This window comes from Leopardus geoffroyi, chromosome E3 (assembly GCF_018350155.1).
Source record: "Leopardus geoffroyi isolate Oge1 chromosome E3, O.geoffroyi_Oge1_pat1.0, whole genome shotgun sequence".
Lineage (NCBI taxonomy): Eukaryota > Metazoa > Chordata > Mammalia > Carnivora > Felidae > Leopardus > Leopardus geoffroyi.
In genome coordinates this window covers 40738425-40759414 of record NC_059340.1, presented here as the reverse complement: position 1 = coordinate 40759414, position 20990 = coordinate 40738425, and the positions used below count along the sequence as shown (strand labels likewise).

General features: G+C 61.4%; 1 protein-coding gene across 7 annotated transcripts in view; it reads right to left on the bottom strand.

Annotated features, from left to right (window-relative positions):
* UNKL (unk like zinc finger) overlaps positions 1 to 20990 on the bottom strand; it is a 37475-nt gene that overhangs the window by 12713 nt on the left and 3772 nt on the right. For 6 of the 7 annotated variants that reach the window (XM_045461782.1, XM_045461783.1, XM_045461789.1 and 3 more), the window contains 7 exons: positions 15066 to 15242; positions 14546 to 14679; positions 10802 to 10937; positions 9997 to 10114; positions 7410 to 7494; positions 6959 to 7038; positions 2850 to 2912 (listed from right to left, as the gene is read on the bottom strand). In XM_045461782.1, the coding sequence (XP_045317738.1) occupies positions 2850 to 2912; positions 6959 to 7038; positions 7410 to 7494; positions 9997 to 10114; positions 10802 to 10937; positions 14546 to 14679; positions 15066 to 15242 (793 nt within the window). The remainder of the gene's footprint in view (positions 1 to 2849; positions 2913 to 6958; positions 7039 to 7409; positions 7495 to 9996; positions 10115 to 10801; positions 10938 to 14545; positions 14680 to 15065; positions 15243 to 20990) is intronic. The other variant, XM_045461780.1, reaches the window with a different exon arrangement.

The window sequence follows — 20990 nt, the reverse complement described above, 5'->3', positions numbered from 1 at the left end:
GCTAATCAGGGACTGAACACATCCATCTAGAAAGTGTCTGATCCAAGGAGCTTTTCTGCAGAAATGGCTGCCAACAGCTGATCTAGGGCAGCAAAACGCAATCCACCCAAAGACCTAACCAGAGGGAGCCTGGGGGGGGGGGGGGGGGGGGCTCAGTGGGTTAAACGTCCGACTCTTGATTTCAATTCAGGTCACGATCTCCATTCGTGGGATCCAGCCCCGTGTCAGGCTCCCCGAGCTGACAGCGTGGAGCCTGCTTGGGATTTTCTCTCCCTCTCTGCCCCTCCTGGGCTGGCTCGCTCTCTCTCAAAATAAGCAAACATTAAAAAAGAGTTTATTAAAAAAAAAAAAAAAAAAAAAAAGACGTAAGTAGGGAGCCCGCATGGCCTCCAAAAGCAAAAACGGCCCTACGACCTCAGGTTTTTACCCCTCAGTACTCAGGCAATAGCCTGGGCGCCGCACGTTATCCGAGTTGCGGAGAGCAGCCCAGAAGAGCCCAGAAGAGCCCGCCGGGTCTGGGCGGCACCTCACCGTCCCAAGCAAACGGCACAGAGCCGCAGGCCGGGGCTGCTCGACACACGGCAGCTGCGTCCGCAGCCCACCCGAGGTCGCTGTGACCCCAGGGCCCAGAAGCCACAGCAAAGGGAAGCGTGTGGCGTCTGGGTTTCGCTTCAAAATGCGCCAGCAGAAGTTCACTTCGGGGGGGACGAGCGCCACCACCACAAGGGGGGAGGATTCCACTAGTTTGTCGGCTTAAGTGAAATTTTACCCACACATGAACATAGGTGTTGCGCGGGGAGCAGCGGGGAGAGAGGAACATACACAGCAAAGCTCCTCTGAGTGTTTCCCGGCCGGCTAGCCTCGCTCACGAGGGTGACCGACCCCGCGACGGCCAGTCACCGCGCGTATGAGGCTGTCGTAAAATTAACACGAACTGCATCAGTCCAGACGCCAAAGTCTCAGCGCTCCCGGGGCTCAGGCCCAGGGGCAGACTGTCTCCTCAGCACGGGGAGGGGTGCCTCCCGCCCGCCCCAGCAGCCCCGGGCGAGGCAGGAAGGGTGGCAGCAACAAGGACACTCCGAGACACCTCACAGCCAAGCCCAAATGCCGAGCCGGGGGCCCGAGGCGCCTGCTGTGACTTCGCCCGCCCACGAAGTCATAGTGCAGGGACTGTGTCTCTCAAAGACGTCAGGGGACGCTTTATCCCGAAAACCGAGAATGACGCTCTCAAGGCTGGGGGGGCTGGGGCGTCCCCCGGCCGGGGCAGACTGGGGCCCACAGGCGAGGGAGGGGTCCCCAGAGGGCCGGCCTCCGGCCCCGTGGCCTTTCAAACGGAGGGTCCCAGGGAAACGCCGGGAGCCCCTCCGCTGGCCTTCCAGTCCTCCCACCGGGCACTCGAGGTCCCCGGAGCCCGGCTTTGGGTGGGACGGAGGGCATCTCCGGGAGAAGGTGGGAGGGGACTTGTAGATGAGCCACGCAGGCTCCTCGGGCTGCCAGCACGTGAGGACGTGTCAGGCAGCACCACGTCCCGAGGCCCCCGTGTTGGCTCCGTGGCCGCTAACGTTTCCTGCTTCGGATTCGCAACGAACGTCTTGTCCACTTTACTCTCCAAAACGCTGCCAGGTAACAAAGCTCCAGTTTACCCTCAACTCCCCTCTGCGGATCTCAAAGCTCCCGAGGCCACGAAGAATGTCGGGGTCACTCTGGAGAGTCCCGAGGGGGTGGCCTCAGGTGGGCGCCAAGCAAACCGGGGCAGAGAGGGACCGGGCGTGTCGCCCACGTAGGAATGGAGAAGGAAGACGACAGGGGCCAGTGACAAGTGGTGATGTGCTGGGCCTGGGGGGGCCGGGGCTCCCGCTGCCCACCCGCACCGCACCCCAGGCCTCCCAGAGGCTCAGGCCCTCTTGTCTTACGGGGACGGGGACGGACGGCAGTGGTGGCCAGGACGAAAGCGTTGCTTAAAACGGGCAAGCGGGTCCGAAGAGCCTTCGGGAACTGCGCCACCGAACCGGGGTCGGGCTCAGGGAAGCCTCAGCTGAGGCCACAGCAGCCTCACCGGAGGGGACACGCGGAGGACACTCACGGCAGGAGCCTGTGATTACCTCAGGTGTGCACGTGTCCCCGAGCCGTGACGCGGGAGCAGGGAGTCTCTCCAGCAGCCCCCAGAGACACTGGCCCAGATGCAGCTTGGATGCGGTCGTGGGCCGCCCTGTGTCCCCGGAAGCTCATTCCGCGGGGTCCTGACCCCCAAAACACCAGAGCGTGACCTGACCCGGAGACGGGGTCTTTACCAGGGAAATCAAGTTCACATGAGGCCGTCCTAATCAATGACCGGGATCCTTATGAAAAGGGGGAAATGTGGAGACAGACCCGGACCCGGGGTCAGGGGGCTGGGGGGGTGCGAGCAGGACGAGACAGGGAGTCATCGGCTGCGTACGGGCCCAGGACAGAGGCAGCTCCCGCATAGCCTCGGAGGTGCCGACCCCACTGGCCCCGACACGAGGACTCCCAGCTCCGGACGGTGAGTGGTTGGGGCTGCCCCGTCCGCGGGGCTTTGTTAGGGCAGCCCCCGGACACACGCGGACCACCACAGGCGGCTGCGAAGGGCGCCCGTACTCCCCGTGGGGAAAACGTCAGGAGGTTTTGGTTTCGTTGTGTCCAAAGTACAACACAAACACGTTTTGAACGTGGAGACGAAAGGCGTGTGGAATAGGCCAGTTTAAGAATTAAGTGAAAACAACTACGTCCCGAACGGACAAGCACAGGGCTCTGGGTCAAGAGGGAACGTGCGAGAGTCCCAGCACACAGGGCGGCCCCGCTGCGGACAGCGGGAGCCCCCCGGGCGGTACCTGCTTGCTGTCCTGCTCAGCGGCCTTGTGGCTGCCCTCGGCAGGTGACTCTCTCCGCTTCGCCTACAACAGGAAAGCACCAGGGTTGGAAGAGAGCAGCACGGTTTACAAACAGACACCTCCGCTTCACGCACCGGAGAGAAAACGCTGAGCCCGGGGATCTCAGAGAACAGAAAAGGCGTTCAAGTTACCACCCTCTGTCCGTTCTCCCAAGTCTGTCTCTTACACCTGCACGCTGACCTCTAACCTCCGGGCCGGTCTGTGTGAAGGAGGGGGTGAGCTCTGTGCCCCCTGCGACCAGAGGTCGTGAGACCCGAGCCCGGAGAGCCAGGCAAGCCTTGGGGAGATCTATCCCGAAGCAAAGGATTATTCCACTGACAATGCTGAAAGCGGGGTGTCAGCTGGCCCTTGAGAAGGCACCCCCTCGCCTCTCCCGCACCGGGAAGAGGACGACCCTCAGCCACCAGACGCTCCCGACTACGTCCACGTAACCCTGATCCGACATCGCTTTCCCCCCCACATTTACCGTCCCACAATTTACCTCCCCAGCAGCAGAAACTCCTTTTGTCCGGCCCCTTCTCCACGATCTACCGCTCTTTGTTAAAGGGTATATGGGCCGCCAGGTCTGCTTAGACCCAAAGGGGTCTTTACTTCCTCACCACCAAACCTTCTGTACGAATAAGCACTAAGGCTTCTGTCCCGTTTATCTTTTACCAGTTTAATTTGCAGAGGCCCGTACCGAACGTGAAAGGGTAGAGGGAAACATTTGTCCCTCTGCGACACATACACAAATCTTGACTGACGAGCCACCTGTCAGGAAAACCGGGCCCAATGATGGCTTTGCTCACAGAGCTCAGGACCAGGGCTCCCCCAGGTCAAACATCAACACAAAGGCCGCAGACCCAGATGTCCTTCAGATCAAAGGACAAAATCAGATTCTGATTTTTATGACTACTTTTACAGTAAGTTAACTTGTAGTGGTATTTCGGGTCCTTCTGGCCTTTCTTCCTTTATTTTTTTGGTTTCTGGATTTGTAGAAGGACCCAGAGTGATCACCAGGGGCAGAGGAAGAAAAGGTGTCCATGCAGGCCCTGCCCGGGGCCCCTTCCTCCTACGCAGTACTTGGCCTTGGGCTTTCAGAGTTCCCTGTATCTCTGTTGTCCAGAGTGACCGGTGAGGGCCTCCGAAGTCACTGACCACTGACCTGAATATACCTCCAGGCCAAGCACGCGTTTCCTGAAGCGGTTCTGTTTGCCTTTGCAACCCAGGGCTCCCTGTGGGGACCTCGCCCCTTCATCCAGGCCCTTTCCGGCCACCCCTGCCCCAGGCTCCCTGCTGCTGGGCCACACCCTCTGCCTGGGGTCGGCCCCTGAAGATGGCCCCGCTTCAGCAACCCCCCACCCCACCCTGTCACCTGTGCCTCTGACCGACTGGCTCCGAATCAGGATTCCCACCACTCTCTCCTCCGGTTTGGCCGATTTCTAGAACCGCTCCCAGGGCTCAGGGAAGCACTTACGTTTACCGGATTATTACATAATATAATAAACACTACAGACGTTCAGATAGAGACATGTCAGGTGAGGTCTGCGAGGGCCCCGAGTGCGGGCGCTACCGTCCCTGCGCAGCTGGGGACCTCCACCCGCCAGCGTGGAGACGTCGCCAGTGCGGACGCTCTCCACACCGCACACTGCAGCGATTTTCATGGGGCTCACCCCCTTAATTCCGCCTGCAGCCCCTTCCTGCCCCGGATCATGTCGGGTGGTGCAGAAAGTCCCAAGATTCTAACCCTGGCTTGGCCTTTCCGGTGACCAGCCCGCATCCAGGCGCTACGAGGAGCCCACCCAGAGTCACCTCTGCAAAACAAAAGAGGGTTTTGGTGGGTTTTTTTAATCTTTTTTTTTTTTTTTAAGTTTATTTATTTTGAGAGAGAGCACGCAAGCAGGGAAGGGCAGAGAAAGAGAGGGAGAGAGAGAATCCTAAGCAGGCTCCACGATGTCGGCACAGAGCCCGAGGCGGCGCTTGAACCCACCAATCGGGAAATCGTGACCTGAGCCCCCCAGGCGCCCCGAAACACAAGGTATTTTTATCCCCTTGGGAAGTTACAAGGGTTTCAGGAGCTCTGGGTCAGGAACTGGGATCAGAGAGCGATACGCGTGTTTTCGGTTGTCTGGCGACGTGACCCCGTCGAGGAACACGGCATACCGCGTGCTCTCCACGCTGCCCTCGTCTCCGCCCGCGGGGAATCCCCTGCAGCCTGGCACCCGCCACCCATCGTGTCCTAGCAGGTTGACTTATTCCCCATCCCCCTTTTTTAGGGAGGCCCCGTGCTGGGCGTGAGCCACGGGCCTTGAACTCACGACCCTGAGATCAAGACCAGAGCTGAGATCAAGAGTCAGAGGGTTAAGTGACTGAGCCACCCAGGCGCCCTTAGCAAGTAGGGTTTTTAAACTGCAAAACAATTAAAAGAACATAAAAGACGCCCTCACTAGACCACGCCCGCAGGGGTGGGCACTGTTCTCGTGCCATCCAAGGCACAGGGTCACCTACCGCACCTGGGCTGTTGCCTCCGAGGCACAACCCCCGCCCCCTGAGGCTCCATTCACCCTAGGCCCTCAGGAGGGGCAAGCCGGTGGCCCTGTGCCCACCACCTAAGCCCACGACCGGCATGGTCCCCTGGGAGCCACTAAGACCGGGGGGGGGTGGGTGGGGGGGTGGGGAGAGCTTCCTGCCACGCCCAGCGCCCGGCTATGCTCCTGGGGGTCGGGAGCTCTGCTCTGCTCGGTTCCCCCAGAGGACGCCAGCTGGACTTGCAGAGGGACAAAGGCCCAGCGTGGGTGTGAAGGGGCAGCCCGGTCCTCCTCGTGGACGGGCCCGTGACAAGGCTGCAGGGTGAGGGGAGCCCATCTGCCGTCAGCACCGGGGCGAGGAGGGGTCACGCCAGACCCTGCAGGGCTGCAGCGGGAGAGCTGTCTGTCTGGTCTTCAGGCTCCATGGACTCGGGATCAGATCGAACCCCCGCATGCCGGGGCGTGGGGGGACACTGGGTGCTGACCCACTGGGAATGCAGGATGGCCGTGTCGCCACCTGGCACGGAGATGCCAGAGACGCGGAACAGGCCGCGAGCTGACAGATCACTGCCCGGCTCCTTGTAAGTAAATTCCATCCAGGTTTTCCTCACCTTTCCTGTTTTCCTCTTTTCTAAAAAAAGCGCAAAGTGGGGGCAGGAGCACCTGAGGGGCTCAGTAGGTTGAGCGCCTGACCCTTGATGTCGGCTCAGGTCACGATCTCGCGGTTTGTGGGTTCGAGCCCCGTGTCCGGCTCTGCGCTGACAGCAGGGAGCCCACTTGGGATGGTCTCTCCCTCCGTGCCCTTCCCTGCCCATGCGCACGCTCGCTCTTTCTCTCTCTCAATAAATAAGTTAATTAAACAAAAATATACCCAAATGAAAAGTTAAAAAAGCAAAAGCCCAAAGTGGGAAGGAAGGCGGGCGGGGAAACGCCTGAGGCTCCAGTCTCCTCGCCGAAGGGCCGCTTTCTCAGCAGATCCGACACGCAGATGCAAACACCCTCCCGTCACCCTCTCGAAAGCTCAGAGCGAGAGCAGACGGGGAGCCCGCTACGATGCCAGGGTGAAGGGCAGGGCATGAGGCCTGAGGCCCCCCCGTGTCCTCCACCGCACAGACATGAAGTCCAACCAGGTCAGGACCATCCTCTCCCTGAGGTGCCCCCCACATCTCTCAATGCCTGAAGCAGGCCGGCAGGGCCAGACCCAGGACCCAGAGCCCCGGCCGCTGTTAGGGGCCTGCCCCGCCCGGACGCCCCCCTTGGCGCCACAGCCACCCACCTGCAAGGAGACCCAGCCGGACACGGGGCCCCTTCCCCACGCTCGCTGGAGACCACGTCTTACGTGCTGCCGACATGTCTGGGGGCAGCCGGCCCAGGCCAGAGCTCGGCTGGGCTGTCCCAGGCTTCTAGAAGGAGGCGCCCCCCCCACCACCCCAGGCAGACCGCGCAGCCGAGTCACCCAGAGACCACGCCCATCCGTGTCCCCAGCCATTCACAAAACCACACGGCACCCTCGGCACCCTCCCCAGGACGCCGTCCACTTACGTGCACGGGCTGGCCGCTGCTGGCCGCGGAGCTGCGGGCGGGCGTGGGGCAGCCCCAGCCGTTGGCCGTTCCGAGGCTCTCTGTCAACAGAGGGAGGGGGCAGGCCATGAGCGACTGCTGGCTGCAAACAGAGCTGCGTGCAGGGCGACCTGGGGTCCAGGGGTCCCCAGACCGGGGAGGGGGGCCTGGGGAGGCCACTCGCCCCGCGCGACAGGGGACGGCGGCCACAGTGCCCCCGGTGGAAAGACGTGCGAGTCCAGCAGGGACTGGCCGCCCTCCCCGGGAGGGCCAGCCGGAGTTGGGGTCTGCCCCCAGGGAACCGCAGGGCCGGCCACAAGGTAGGGAGGTCTCTGGGCGGGGGGCGGCCTGAAGTGACCCTGAAAGGCACGTGGGGTGCTCCCGGCCCCCCTCCCGCTCCAGGCGCGCGGGCAGTCTGGCGTCGCACACTTACTTTCCACGTGTGCGAAGGCGCAGAAGGGGCCCCGGGGGCAGTAACCGGTTTGGCGCATGTCGTTGCACTTTGTGGACTTGTAGATCTGGGCGGCAAAGAGAAAATAAAGCAAATAAAATCTACCAGTAAAACAAAGGGGCCGGGTTGGGAACGGGTTTCCACGGGAAGCCCAGAGGACCCAGCTCCAAACCACAACGCGTCTCCTGAGGAGGCGGTGTGGATGTGACCCCGGCCCTGTATGCCGTGGCCCCAGAATCCCCCGCTCTCCGCAGAGCAGGCCTGACTGTCCTTGAAATAACACACAGGGGTGCGTGGAGGGCCCCGTCGGTTGGGCTCAGGTCAGGATCTAACGGTTTGCGAGATCCAGCCGTGCATTGCTTCCAGCTCTGCGATGAAAGCACACAACCTGCTCGGGATTCTCTCTCAAAATGAGTAAATAAACTTACAAAAAAAAAAAAAAAAAAGGAAATCTCACACAAAGTCAATTTCACCACTTGGCATTTTCTGAAAGAGATGCTCAATTCAGTGCTCCCGGTATACAGCAGGCGCTCAACAAATGCCTGTGTCACGACCACATGCATGAGCTCCATGGTCAGCCCTGATTCCCTTCACTAGGGTCAAAGATACTCTCACGGCGCCAACAACACTCTGTTCTGGCCCTACAGCACACCAAGCGGGGCAGGCCCCAGGGCGCTCCTGCCAGACCCCAAAACTACACCCTCCGGAAGTCTTCCCCAGCCAGTGGCCTTCCTTCCCCCACAAAGGCCACGTACTCTCCTCGGTCTTCACTCACCCGCTAAGTGCCTGCGCTGAGATTTTAATGCCTACCAACAGAAGCAATTTCAGAGGGGCTCCAACTCGGGACCTATGACATCAGGAGGCTGGCATTTTACGTGAATTTTAAAGCACAGAACCTCTGAAAAGAACAGAAGCCCCAGAAAGGAAAGAGGAGAGTAGATGCGGGGCCCCCTTCCGGGAGCCCAGGGCCTCCCTGGGCACGGCGCTGGGGCACGGTAAGGGTTCCGAGTACCCGAGGAGCCGCAGGGGTGAATGGGGACGGAGTGCCCTTGGGGCCACGGAGCCACAGTGGAGGCGGCACCCTTTACCACATTTCTGAGTTTTAGAAACAGAACGAATGAGTCAGTAGCCAATGAGTCAGCAAAGGAAGCAGAAGACAAAAATCCCGAGTCAAGAGGGGCAATCGTAGGGCCTGAGACACAGGCGGGCGGCAGAGGCCAGGCTCGGAGTTCACGACCCAGCCCAGGCGGGCCACGCCCAGCACCAATCAGGTGGCACCAGGGGCAGCCATGGGCCAGAACAGGGCGCCTCCTGCTCCCGACCGGCCCGCGTGGCCCATCCCCCGCCCGGCACTGACCCCTCCCTTATTCCTGGCTCTCCGCCTCGACCGCTCCATCCCTGCCCCCTGCGGGGCCCTCGAGGCACCCCTCCTGCAAGCGAGCCACACACCCCACCCTCCTGGACTGCCCCCCACCCGTCCTGGTCCCCACACTCTCACAACCCTGAAGAGGGCTGGTTTGCTGTGGTTTTTTTTAGTGTTTATTTTTGAGAGAAAGACACAGCACGAGCAGGGGAGGGGCAGAGGAAGAAGCGGGGAGAGAGAGAATCCCAAGCAGGCTCCATGCTGTCAGCACAGAGCCCGATGCGGGGCTCAAACTCACGAAATCATGAGATCCAGACCTGAGCTGAAACCAAGAGTCAGATACTTAACCAACTGAGCCGCCCAAGCATCCCTGCTAATCAGTAATCTTTTTTTTTATTTTTTTTTTTTTTATGTGTATTCATTTTTTAAGAGAGAGACACATAGCACCAGCAGGGGAGGGGCAGGGAGAGAGGGACACACAAAATCGGAAGCAGGCTCCAGGCTCCGAGCTGTCAGCACAGAGCCCAACACGGGGCTCGAACTCACGAAGCATGAGATCATGACCTGAGCCCAAGTCGGAGGCTCAACCGACTGAGCCACCCAGGAGCCCCTTGCTGGTCTGTTTTCACCACAAACCCAAGCGTGCTCTGGTTAGCTCTGCGAACTTCAACCGTCCGTGCCCTGCCGGTGCCAAAGGAAGGTCCGGCCTTGACCGGCTCCCGGAGGGCGGGGTGTCCTGCCTGGTAAGTGTCTCTGTTTACCTGCTCTGAGGCCACCCCGGATAGTCACAACGTGATTTCTGGTAGGGGCTCTGGGCCCCGTCGTGTGGGCTCAGCCTCTGGGGGGACTGGAGATGGAGGTCAGCACGTCTATGTGACCCCTAGTGAAAACCCCAGACACCGAGGCCGACACGCCTGTCCACAGACACGGTCCACGTGACTCCCTGCAGGACAGCCCTGGAATCTCAGGCCCGGTGGGTCGGGGACCCAGCCCCGGGAGGGACCCCCCCCCCTCCGCCCCACCCCTGGCTGACCTCAGCCCCTATCCCGTCACCAACGAATCACGGCTGTGGGCACAACAGTGCTGCTGGCATCTGCGAATCCTCCCGGCGAATCGCAGGACCAGAGGGTGGTCCCAGGGACCCGGAGTCAAAGGGGGGAGACCTCCCCCTACCCCGGGCTGTGCGCCGACGCGGGTGCCTCGTACCTCCGGGTGAAACTGCTGCTCCGCGCGGGAATGGCAGTACTGACAGCTGTCCCCACTGTCACACCTCGCGGGCTCACCCCACTCGTCACCGTGCTTCACGCTGGGACACGGCGTGGACCTGGGAGGACGGGGGGGGGGGGGGGGGGGGGGGCGTCAGTGTGCCCAGCCGCTGTTGGCACGCGGCGGGCGCACACAACCCCTGGGAGCGGGCCTCAGAGTGAGGGCCGCCTGAAGCCAGGCGGGGGGCTCGGCCGGCTCCGCCGCGGGTGCGGCTCGGAGGCGCCCGGGTGGCGTGCCGTGCGAGCGTTGGACAGGCAGCGGGCGCCCTCCCTCCTTCCCTCCCGAGCTGGGTCCCACACCGAGTCCCAAACAAGTGATCCCACAGCAGGAAAACCCAGCCCTGATGCTCATTTTTCACGTGTTGTCGGACAGCCTTATCAAAATCTCTTTGGACTCCCGGAAAAAACGAGGCGCCGTGGGGAGTAAGGTTTTCTTATTTTTCGGCACATTTTCCGTCCCTTCCATCTACGTGGATTCATCTTATCCTCTCAGGCTGCGCTCTGGTGACTACCACTGGCAGGATGCGCAGGGGCGGCTCTCGGCCCCTGGGCCCCGAAACCGCGGAGACGGAAGGAAGGAAGCGCGACCGTCGCTGCCCCGCGCGCGCGGCCGCGTCTGGCCTTTCGTGCGCGCGCACGGGAGGCGGCAGAGCCCGGCGCGCGCGCACGCGGCAGAACGCTGGCTCGCGGGGGGGGAGGGGGGTGGGAGGCAGGGCCACGCTGCCGCGCGCGCCGCAGAGGCTCACCTGTACTGGAACCTTCGCGGGCTCCGCCGCCGGTCCCTGCTGTTGTGGTAGTGCGGACATGCATAGCCCTGGCGACACAGACGCGGTGGCTTCGGACACGGCTCTGTCTTATAGCTGCCCAGTACGAAACTGGCGTCTGAAAACACAGCGGTCCACATGGGAGCACGTGCACGTGTGCTCAGCGGGCCAAAGGACACGGCGTGTCCACCCCACCGCCACGATCGGGAGCGAGACGCTGACACCCGCCACGACCTGGACGAGCCTGCAGAACGTGACGCTCGGTGAGAGGCCAGACCCGGAAGGCTACCTGTCGCGTGACTCGACTACAGGAGCCGTGGGATGGGGCAGATCCCGGACGGGAAGGACACGGACGCTGCCAGGGGTTGACGGCGGGGGCTCATGACAGGGTTCTAAACTAGCTCACCTGACGGCCAAACAACCCCTGAAACGCACACTTTAAAACGGTGCATTTTAACCCTGATATCAACAGTGGATTTGGGGTGCTAAGGACCTGTGATGTCGGCTGGTGGGCAGGGACAAATGTCCCGCTGTGGTGGGGACAGTGCACACACGGAGTCACAGGGCATATGAGAATTCCATCTTTTCCTATCAGTGGAATCCCAAATTGCTCTAAAAATAGGTTTTCAATTTTATTTAAAAAAATTTTTGGGGCGCCTGGGTGGCGCAGTCGGTTAAGCGTCCGACTTCAGCCAGGTCACGATGTCACGGTCTGTGAGTTCGAGCCCCGCATCGGGCTCTGGGCTGATGGCTCAGAGCCTGGAGCCTGTTTCTGATTCTGTGTCTCCCTCTCTCTCTGCCCCTTCCCCGTTCATGCTCTGTCTCTCTCTGTCCCAAAAATAAATAAACGTTGAAAAAAAAATTTTTTTTTAATTTTTTAATGTTTATTTTTGAGAGAGAAACAGAACATGAGCAGGGAAGGGGCAGAGAGAGAGGGAGACACAGAATCCCACGCAGGCCCCAGGCTCCGAGCTGTCAGCACAGAGCCCGACGCGGGGCTTGAACCCAGGAACCGTGAGATCATGACCCGAGCTGAAGTCAGACGCTTAAGTGACTGAGCCCAGGTGCCAGTGCCCCTTGTATATCGTTTAAGTAGTTAATTTCATGTTTCTGAATTTCATCTGAGAGCAAAAACAAAACAAAAAGCCACCTGGGGTCATTTGAAAGCAAGAACTGATGAGAGAAAATCCTAAAACTCGTATCCACTGGCAGCCTGGTTCATGATCAACACGGCACCTGCAGACGCTACTGTTCCCGCTGCCGTTCCCAGCAGGGCTGAGCTTCACGCTAAGGGATGGGAGAGCGGCAGGGGGAGGGGAGGGGCGGGCCCCAGCACCCAAGACAACGCGACCCGACCCTCAGGAAATGTCTGCAGGTCGAAGTTTAACGTCACCGCGTTGTCCAGCCACACCAGATACAGTTTCTAACTCATTAAATGACACACAGAGGGACACAGAAAGAACAAAAAGGGTCTGAGAAACAAAAAAGCCCATTTTAGGAAAACAAATTAGGGATGCCTGGGTGGCTCAGTCAGTTAGGCAGCCAACTCTTGGTTTCAGCGCGGGTCACGATCTCGAGGTTCGGGAGTTCAAGCCCCACATGGGGCTCTGTGTTGACAGTGCATAGCCCGCTTGGGATTCTCTTTTTCCCTTTCTCTGCCCCTCCCCTGTTCTGTCTCGCTCAAAATAAATCAAGTTTATATTAAAAAAGGCAAACAGAACCTAGAACACTTATACACAAGTGCGGAGCGAGTGCCTCGTACAGATACAATCCGACACAACCGAGAGATGATGACGTGAGCCAAACTCGGATGCGTGACCGACTGAGCCACCCAGGCGCCCCCAGCCATGGGACATTCTGAAAACGGCAAAACCACGGCAACCAACAGGAGCGTAAAGGATCAGTGGTGGCCAGGGGCCAGGCCGAGAGCAGACCTTGACACGGCTTTGGCCAAGCCCAGAGCGTGAGCCCTAATGGAAACTGTGGACGTTAGTGAACGCGTCCGTGTCGGTTCCTTGCCCGTAACCAAAGTGTCACGTCGGGGCAAGGCGTTCACGAGGGGAAGGTGGGAGGGGGTACAGAGGACCCTATACCACCCGCGACACCTCTGGACATCCAAAAAGCAACAAATAAAATCTGCTAGTTAAAAGCCGAACCGCCACATAGAGATGGAAAATGAAGGCGTGGAAACAACGGTCTGGAGCAGCGCATCTGACCGCGAGTGTCGGCGCCACAGGCTCCGTCTGAAACGCTCAGTAACCGAAGCCAGAGCGCCTAACTGGACCTTCCTGACACGGGCCCGGGTGCAGGAGCTGAGGGCCGCCCCCAGGGCGAAGCCACAGGCCTCACCGCCGCCTCCCTGCTCTCCCTCCCCAAGCCCAGCCTGGCTGGCGGCGTGCCCCCGCCACGAACCGGAGCTCACACAGGCGGCAGCGGGCATCCCAGACGGGGAGACGACAGGCTGGAATGTGGGAGACAGGAGGTTCTCACGGGCGTTTTCCAGAAAGACAGAAACACCGGGCAAAGCACGTGTCCTCAGGTGCTGGAAGCCAGAAGCTGCGGGCACACAGCTCCCGCTGAGGCGGCCCTTCCCCAAGCAGTGACACCGCCACAGGGGGACGAGCGCGCAGCACCAGTGGGTGCCCCAAAACACAGAGGGGACCCTGGGGCATTCTTCACGCGGCCCAGCCAAGAGGCCAGCCGGCAGGTGCCATCGTGGGGTGGGCGCCAGGCACTTGGTCTCAAGGAGGGGTTGGCGGTGGGGGCGGGGGGGATAGTAGAGATGGGAGGAGAATCTGGATCAGCCTCGCATGGCCTCTGCTGACTGATCCAGTACCCCGGGCCCTAGCGTGGACTTCCCGAGAGCAGCCAAAGACATTTGCAAGGAGAAAGTTTGTTGCTCAGTAACGACGGCGTGAAAGCACCGTTTACACAGGTGCTGTCAGCCGAGCAAGTCCAAGGAGCCCCATCAAGACTTAGAGGACTTTTCTTAAAACCGCACCGCCCTTATCAGCTACCCAGAACAGACAAACACACAGAGAGAAGGCAAACTAGTGAGTGCCGGGGCAGGGGGTGCTGCTTAACGGGGACGGGGTTCCGTGCATGTTACAGAAACGTTCCAAATTAGTGCTGATGCTTGCACAACACCGTGAGTGTACCAAACGACACAAATTGTTCACTTGAAAACAGCCGAAACAGTAAATTAACTACGTTACGGGTACTTACAATAACACCCCCCCAAATTTCACCGCCCACAGCCATCACTTGTGAAGCCTGCGAGGAGCGTGGGTCCCGCAGCTCCGAGGGACGCATCCAGGAGCTGCAGGGACTGAGCCGAGGGCCCCGGGAGACCCGCAGGGCAGGGCCAAGGCGGAAGCACGGACGTCCCAAGAGCAGGTATGTGGTGAACATCAACCCAGCTCTGGGACGGGGCGCCCGGAAGGAGCCGTGCCTGCCACATACTCCCCTCCCCAGGCGGCAGCCGCTGGCTGACCTCGGCAAGAAGACGCCAGGGTAAACATCCAGAGCAACCTTGGGGCCTGGACACCGGGGCTCAGATCCCACTCAGCCACCGCTACCTGAGGCATTGGGGGTGACATACTCCGCTGGAGACTCCGTTTCCCCATGTGGGCTACAAACGAAGGCGGTGAGGTCTACCATGTGGTCACTTTACAAATGGAGAGGACCTCCCCCTCCCCCCACCCTCCATGGTGGCCTCAGGGTTACCTTGCCACCGGGGGTCCTCGCCCAGGATCTTCTCGATCATGGCCTGGCTGGCCAAGGCCCCGGGCTGCAAATCAGGGACGCCGTCCCCAGCGCAAAGCTGGCCGCTTTGCAAGGATTCCTGGGCCTGCAGCTCCCTGCGAGCAAATGTCACACTGGTTACAGCGCTGCCTCGAGTCTGTCCCAAGCCCTCCCGCAAGGTGACGGAATCGTTCGGTGTCGTCGCTCTGCGGAGCAACCTAGAAGGTTCGGGACGGGCGGCCCTCGGGCCTCGGGCACAGCCCTGTCCTGGGACGAATCCAACACCTCCAGAGCCGAGACACGTTTAGCGAGGACTCGTCTGTTACCCCCCCCCCCAGGGGGTCCCAAAGGTGCACAAGCTCAGCCTCGTGAACTCCCACGGGCACACGGGGCAGCGGGAAGGAAACCTTCTCGTCAGAGTCAAAGCCAGAGAGAGAGCCGCTCAGGCCAGCATCCCAGAGAGGTGAGCTGGCCGGCCGCCCCGCGCGGACGCCCCACACACCTGATGTCACACACGGGCGGCCGCAGGTCCAGCGGGCCGTGCGCAAAGGCGCAGTGCAGCCCGTTCTTGACGCAGTGGCCACGGGCGTCCGTCTCGTGGATGCACGTCCCGGTCTTGTAGTAGCGCAGGTGGTACTTGCGCTCCGTGTCCCCGGTCGTCCGGTGCAGGTACGGGCACCTGGGAAGCAGAGGGGCAGACACAGGCCATCTGAGGCCTCGGGGACACCAGCGCGGACCCGCCCCACTCCTCGTCGGCACCTGGCCAACGCCCTGCTCTCGCGGTCTCCCTTCGCACGCTTATCTGTTCCGATCGCAGGCCTGAGGTCCTGGGCGGAGCACCTGTCCCCTGGACCCGTCCCCCAGACACTCAGATGCCCCACAGATCCCGCAACTACATCTGGTGGAAAAACACAGAACCAAATTGCCCTGGAAATCATCCTGCATCATTTTCTGATTACGGAAAAATGAAGTTCGTGCCCGGGATGCAGCAGCGCCCCTCCTTTTTCCCGATGAGCATTATCAGAGGAGGACTTGTGGTCACTCGCATCCATCCGGGTGCTTCAGGGGACCCCTCGAGGGAAGGAGCCTGGGGAGAAACCCGGACGCGGCTGGAGGAGGAGGCTGGTGGGAGCCGGCCAGGAGAGCGGGGGATGGGGGGGGGGGCGGGCGGTACCACGTGCCCCAGATGGAGGGGGGCGGTCCGTGCCACTTGCAAGTGCCAAGCCACACACTCCCAGGGAGAGTCCCCCCGGGGTCCCCAGGCACCGGGGGGCTGGCTCCACACGTGAAGCTGGGCACTGAGCCCACATGGAGGTCAGCCCCTCTAGACGAGAGGCACAGAAGGGGAGAGGAATACTGAAAAGAGCCTGAGCCGGGGACACCTGGGTGGCTCAGTCTTAAGTGTCTGACACTTGGCTTCAGCTCAGGTCACCATCTCACCGTTCCTGAGTTCAAGCCCCACCTCGGACTCTGGTGTCAGTGGAGAGTCTGCTTCAGATCCTCTGTCTCCCTCTCTCTCTCCGCCCCTCCCTGCTCTCTCTCAAAAATAAACGTTTAAAAAAAAAAAAGACTAGTTTTAAAATAAACTTGAAAAAAAAAAAAATGCACAGAGCCTGAGCCAGCAACTCCCCGTGAGCCGCCTGAGGGGTGAGGCAGGAGCCTCGTGTCCCCCTCCAGAGGGGACGGTTGAGGAGGACCGTGTCAGGGCCCAGTCCCACCTCAGTGCCCAGCAAACCGTGGACCCGGCTACTGGGAGCACCGGCGGGATGGCTCCCCACACACGAAGCAGGGACAAAACCCGGAAGCAAGGAACTGGGGGGCCACTCACTCTCAACCCCTCTCTCGGCCTTCAGACAGCACACCCCAGAGCTTCCTGAGCACCTGGGGTGTGCAGGGCCTGAGGGGAGAGGGCGCTGTGGCCGCGAGGCCGGGTCCCTGGGAACCAACGAAGCAAAAGCCAAAGGAGAAGCCAGCTCGGGGTCCGGCACTTCCGCTGTCAGATGCGCGCCCCAGAAACGCTGCGAGACCCTGCTGTCGTCCGGGCGAGAGTTCTCTGCACCCGGGTCACAGCACGTGACCCACAAGAGCTGAAAGCTGCGAACGACCCCAGCGCCCATCAGATGACACGTGGGGGAGCGACACGGAGCCCGTGTGGACCAGGATGCTCCTCGGCCTCGAAGGGAACAGAACTCGGACACGCTGGACAGCGCGGATAAACCGTGAGGACGCTGCGCTCAGCGAGAGAAGCCACACGCAAAGCCCACGTGCTGTGTGATTCCACTCTACGAGGTCCCACGACTCAGAGTCACGTCCCCGGGAGGTGGGGAGTGGATGCGAGGGGCGTCAGTGCTGAGCGGGGACAGAGCTTCAGGTTGGGACGAAGAAAAGGACTGGGGAACAGGCAGTGGGGACGGTTATATACGACACCATGGGAGTCGTCCGTGTCGCTAAACCGCTCGCTGAAAATGCTTACATCCGTTTTCCTACGTTACAAATCCTACGTTACAAATGTTCTATCGTAGTTGGAAACAGAGCCCGCTGGAGACGAGGAGAGAGATGTTACGTGTTTGTACAGACAAGTGTGCGTCACGTCTGGCCCTCTGCGGGATTTTCACGGGCGGACACGGCGACGTCACAGCACGCGGGCCGGGAGGACAGAGCGCGGCCAGCGCCCCGGGGCCCCTCAGACAGGCCCGCGGTGAGGACACGCACTCCCTCGGCGACGGCAGAAACTGGCAACGGGGCAGATGTGCCACAGGGCACGGAGGCCCCGACGAAGCCTTCCACGGAACGCCACCCGTCGCAGACAATCCCCGCACACCCCTGAGACACGGGCGAGGTGGCAAACGGACAAGATGACCTGGTGGCACTTTTTGAAAACAAGCATGGCCACGCCACTAGACACACACCTGGAAAAGGAGACAGGACGCATGGCCCACGAGCCAGAGCGAGGACGGCGGGCGGAGCGGCTACAGCGAGGACTGGGCACCCGCCCCGCGCCCCTCTCTATGCAGCCGTGTCCCCCGCTGGCCTGCGCGCACATCACCCCGGCCCGGGACGGGTCTCTGGGTACCCGGGGCGTGGAAGCTGTCACGGGGAGCCCGCGACTAGAGATGAAGGCCGCTCAGCGACAACACGGCCCCAGGGAGGGGGGCGCTGGGCCCGCCCGACTGCCCCGTGCCACATCGCAGCCCTCGCTCATTCCCTAGCGGCCCCTCAGCTCGGCACTAAGCACCGTCTCCTCTCTGGTGCCATCGCCAAGGCAACCAGGGCGCGGCCGGGGCCCCTGCCCGGCCCTGAGCAGCCTCGACTATTTTACTCAGGGCAGGACCCCGAGATACTGGAGGGCTCTTAACGACACACAGTGGCTCCGCGTGCAGAAGGTCTAGGCGGTCAGGACTTCAGAGACAACATAGTGGCAAAGCCAGAAAACCCTCCTTCGGGCGGAAAGACCCAGGGCTCCGCCCAACACCGCAGGCAGATTCTTCCCGCAGGAGTCCGCTAATCCACCCGCCCCTCCCCCTGGGCCACGGCCAGCCCACCGCACCCGTGATGTGCCCCACGGTGACCGGATTCAGGTGGGGGCCTTGGTTCTCAAGCTACCTGCCACAGTTAGGGACCCAAACCGTGTAATTAAAACAGGGCTCCAGGCGCACCTAGATCAAGTGTTCAACTCTTGATCTAGGCTCAGGTCATGATCCCAGGGTCGTGGGCTCGAGCCCCGTGTCAGGCTCCGCACCGAGGGTGGAGCCTGCCTGGTATTCTCCCTCTCTCTCTGCCCCTCTCCCGGGCTCATGTGCGCACTCTGGCTCGCTCTAAAAGAAAACCCAGCAGATCTCCATCGATGCCATGATGGAACAGCACAAGCCAGACGAGGGCACAGTCACGATGCTCTGGAACCCACGCGCCAGGATGCAGGGAGGACGAGACCAGGGGTTCACGGCCGCCCCTCCGTGTCCAGCAGGCTGTCCCCCTCCCTCTGGCAGCCCTTGCCTGAAACAAAAACAGAACCGCCAAGGCCAGTCTGCAGTGGGTGACAGAGGTGGCCCACGCAGCTCACATCCACCGTGTGTTAGCACCAGCCAGGAGCACACTGGACCCAGCGTCAGAACCCCTGGAGGGCTTGCCAACCCCAGAAGGTGTGGTCCCCGAGTCGAGTCCAGGAAGGTTCCTCGGGTCCCAACTGCTGGTTCCGGGGGCTGCGACAGGGGCTACCGCTGGGCGTTCGGGGACACTCAAGTACAACCTGACTCCCTGCCAGTGCCCAAGGCGCTCAAACAGGGGTGGGGAGACAGAGGTGCAAACCAGAACAAGTCGAGCAACGCCATGCAGTCACGGAATGTGGGGAACAGCAAATATGGAGAAAGACGTCGGGCTGCAGACAAAGGGGAGCAGGAGGGGCTTCTGGGGAAACCTCGAGGATCAGCTCACACCTGCCCCCGCCTCTTAGACACCACGGATGGGGGGCTGACAGCCAACCCCGTGTTGGCCAGGCCCATCCGCTCAGCCCCGCACCCCCTGGTTTCCAAGGGCGGCCCGGACTCCCGAGCCAGGGGAGCGGCCCCTCATCAGTGCCTAACGTGGGCCATCAGCACCGACAACAGGTCCACACCTTCCTCTGCGCCCCCACAGCTGCCACCCTCCCTCGAAGACAAAAGCCTCCACTGGCCGTCTCTCCACTGGCCTCCGAGGGGGCCTCCCTCCCGGTCACCTCCTGCAACTTCACTCACTCGGCTGGCTAACATGTGACCGAAAAGCGCGTGTCCTGCAGACTGTCAGCAACTCCCCGGCTCCGGACTATTAGGCTGGGACGTTCCGGGCCTGCCCTGGCTCTCACCCCACCCTACAAGCCCAAGCAGAGTTCCCTTGGAAGGTCAGTTTGGAGCAAGTCCACAGCTACGCGGGGGTGAAGTTCACCCAGGGCTCAGGGCCCCAGACACTTGGGCTTTTACAACTAAACAGGCGAGCGTCTTTCCCTAGAAAGGGCCGGCTGAAGGCAGTGTGGTGCGGCAGGCACGCCACACCTCGGACACTCAGGACGTCTCTCTGAGCCAACAAGCTCCCACAAGCACGCTCGGATTCATGAGCGGGAAGCCCCTGGCCCACCTGACCCCGGGCCTGTGTCCCAGATACCCCAAGTGCAGTGAGGTGGGGGGGGGGGGGGCTTGTGGGAGAAGAGCCAGGCCAGCCAGGGGAGCCCTGAAAGAAAAAGGCCGCAGTAATGGGACAGGCTCACTTCCTAGTAAGCAAGGAGACAGTTGGGGGCTGCTTGATTTCCCCCAATGAAGATGTCCCCCGAGGGCCGCAGAGGCCGCTGGGAAGGCGCCTAATCATCCCCAGGAGCTCCGCACCTGCTCGTCTCAACAGGAGGCGCCAATCACACCTGGATTCCGGGTGCGAACACCCAGGCCGGCCCTGACGGCGGAGGGCCAGGCGTGGAGAGCAGGACCAGCTGGGGGCCTGGGCTGTCCACACCCGAGGCCGCTCAGCAGCTTTCAGGATGAGGGTGGGCCAGCGCACACCTCCGACAGGAGTCGCTCTCCTTGAAGCCCAGCCTAAGAAATACCTGAGATGCACCCTCACAAGTGGGAACACAGACTCGATGGAGCTGGGCCAGACCTCAGGCTCGGAAGCGGCTTTCTGCGCCGCCGACTCTCTCGACTCTTACTCGAGGATTGTCCAACGCGCACACCGCTCAGCTGACCCTGGCGCTCCAGCGCGGACGGGCTTGTAGCCGCCGGGGCGGGGCGAAGAGGGGCGGGAACACGTGACGCACGACCAATCGCAGCCGGCCCCGGGGAAGGGGCGTGTCCGCCAGAGCAGAGGGCCCTGAGAGGGCGAGCAGTGGACGCGAGGGCAGCGGGACCTCCCTGGCTAATCGGGGGGGCCCGCCCGCGGAGAAGAGGGGGTGACAGCCGGGGTGTCCATGGGGAGGGGGAGATGACACCGGGAGGTCTATCCAGAGGTGACACTGGAAGCGCCACGGAGCGTGAGGGGGGCCCTGGGGGAAGGGGCCACGGGAGGAGGCGTGACAGTGAGGGGAGAAGGTGAGCGCCATCCTAGGAAAGGCCGTGACAGCAGGGGTGCCAATCCCCCTGGAGTCCCCATCCGGTCCTGCCACACAGCTCGGGCCGCGAGCTGCTTCCAGCCAGCTCCAAGAACAGTCCTGGATGCTTAGGTCATCCGACAAGGGCTTAAGGGTCTTTGCTCTTTGATAGGATCCATGTTCTAAAATAACGGGATGGGGGGGGGGAGGCGCCTGGGAGGCTCAGCCGGTTAAGCCTCTGACTTCAGCTCTGGTCACCATCTCACCGTTCGTGGTTTCCAGCTTCATGTCTGACTCTGTGCAGACAGCGTGGAGCCTGCTTGGGATTCTTTCTTTCTTTCTTTCCTTTCTTTTCTTTTTTTTTTTTTGTTTTCTCCCCCC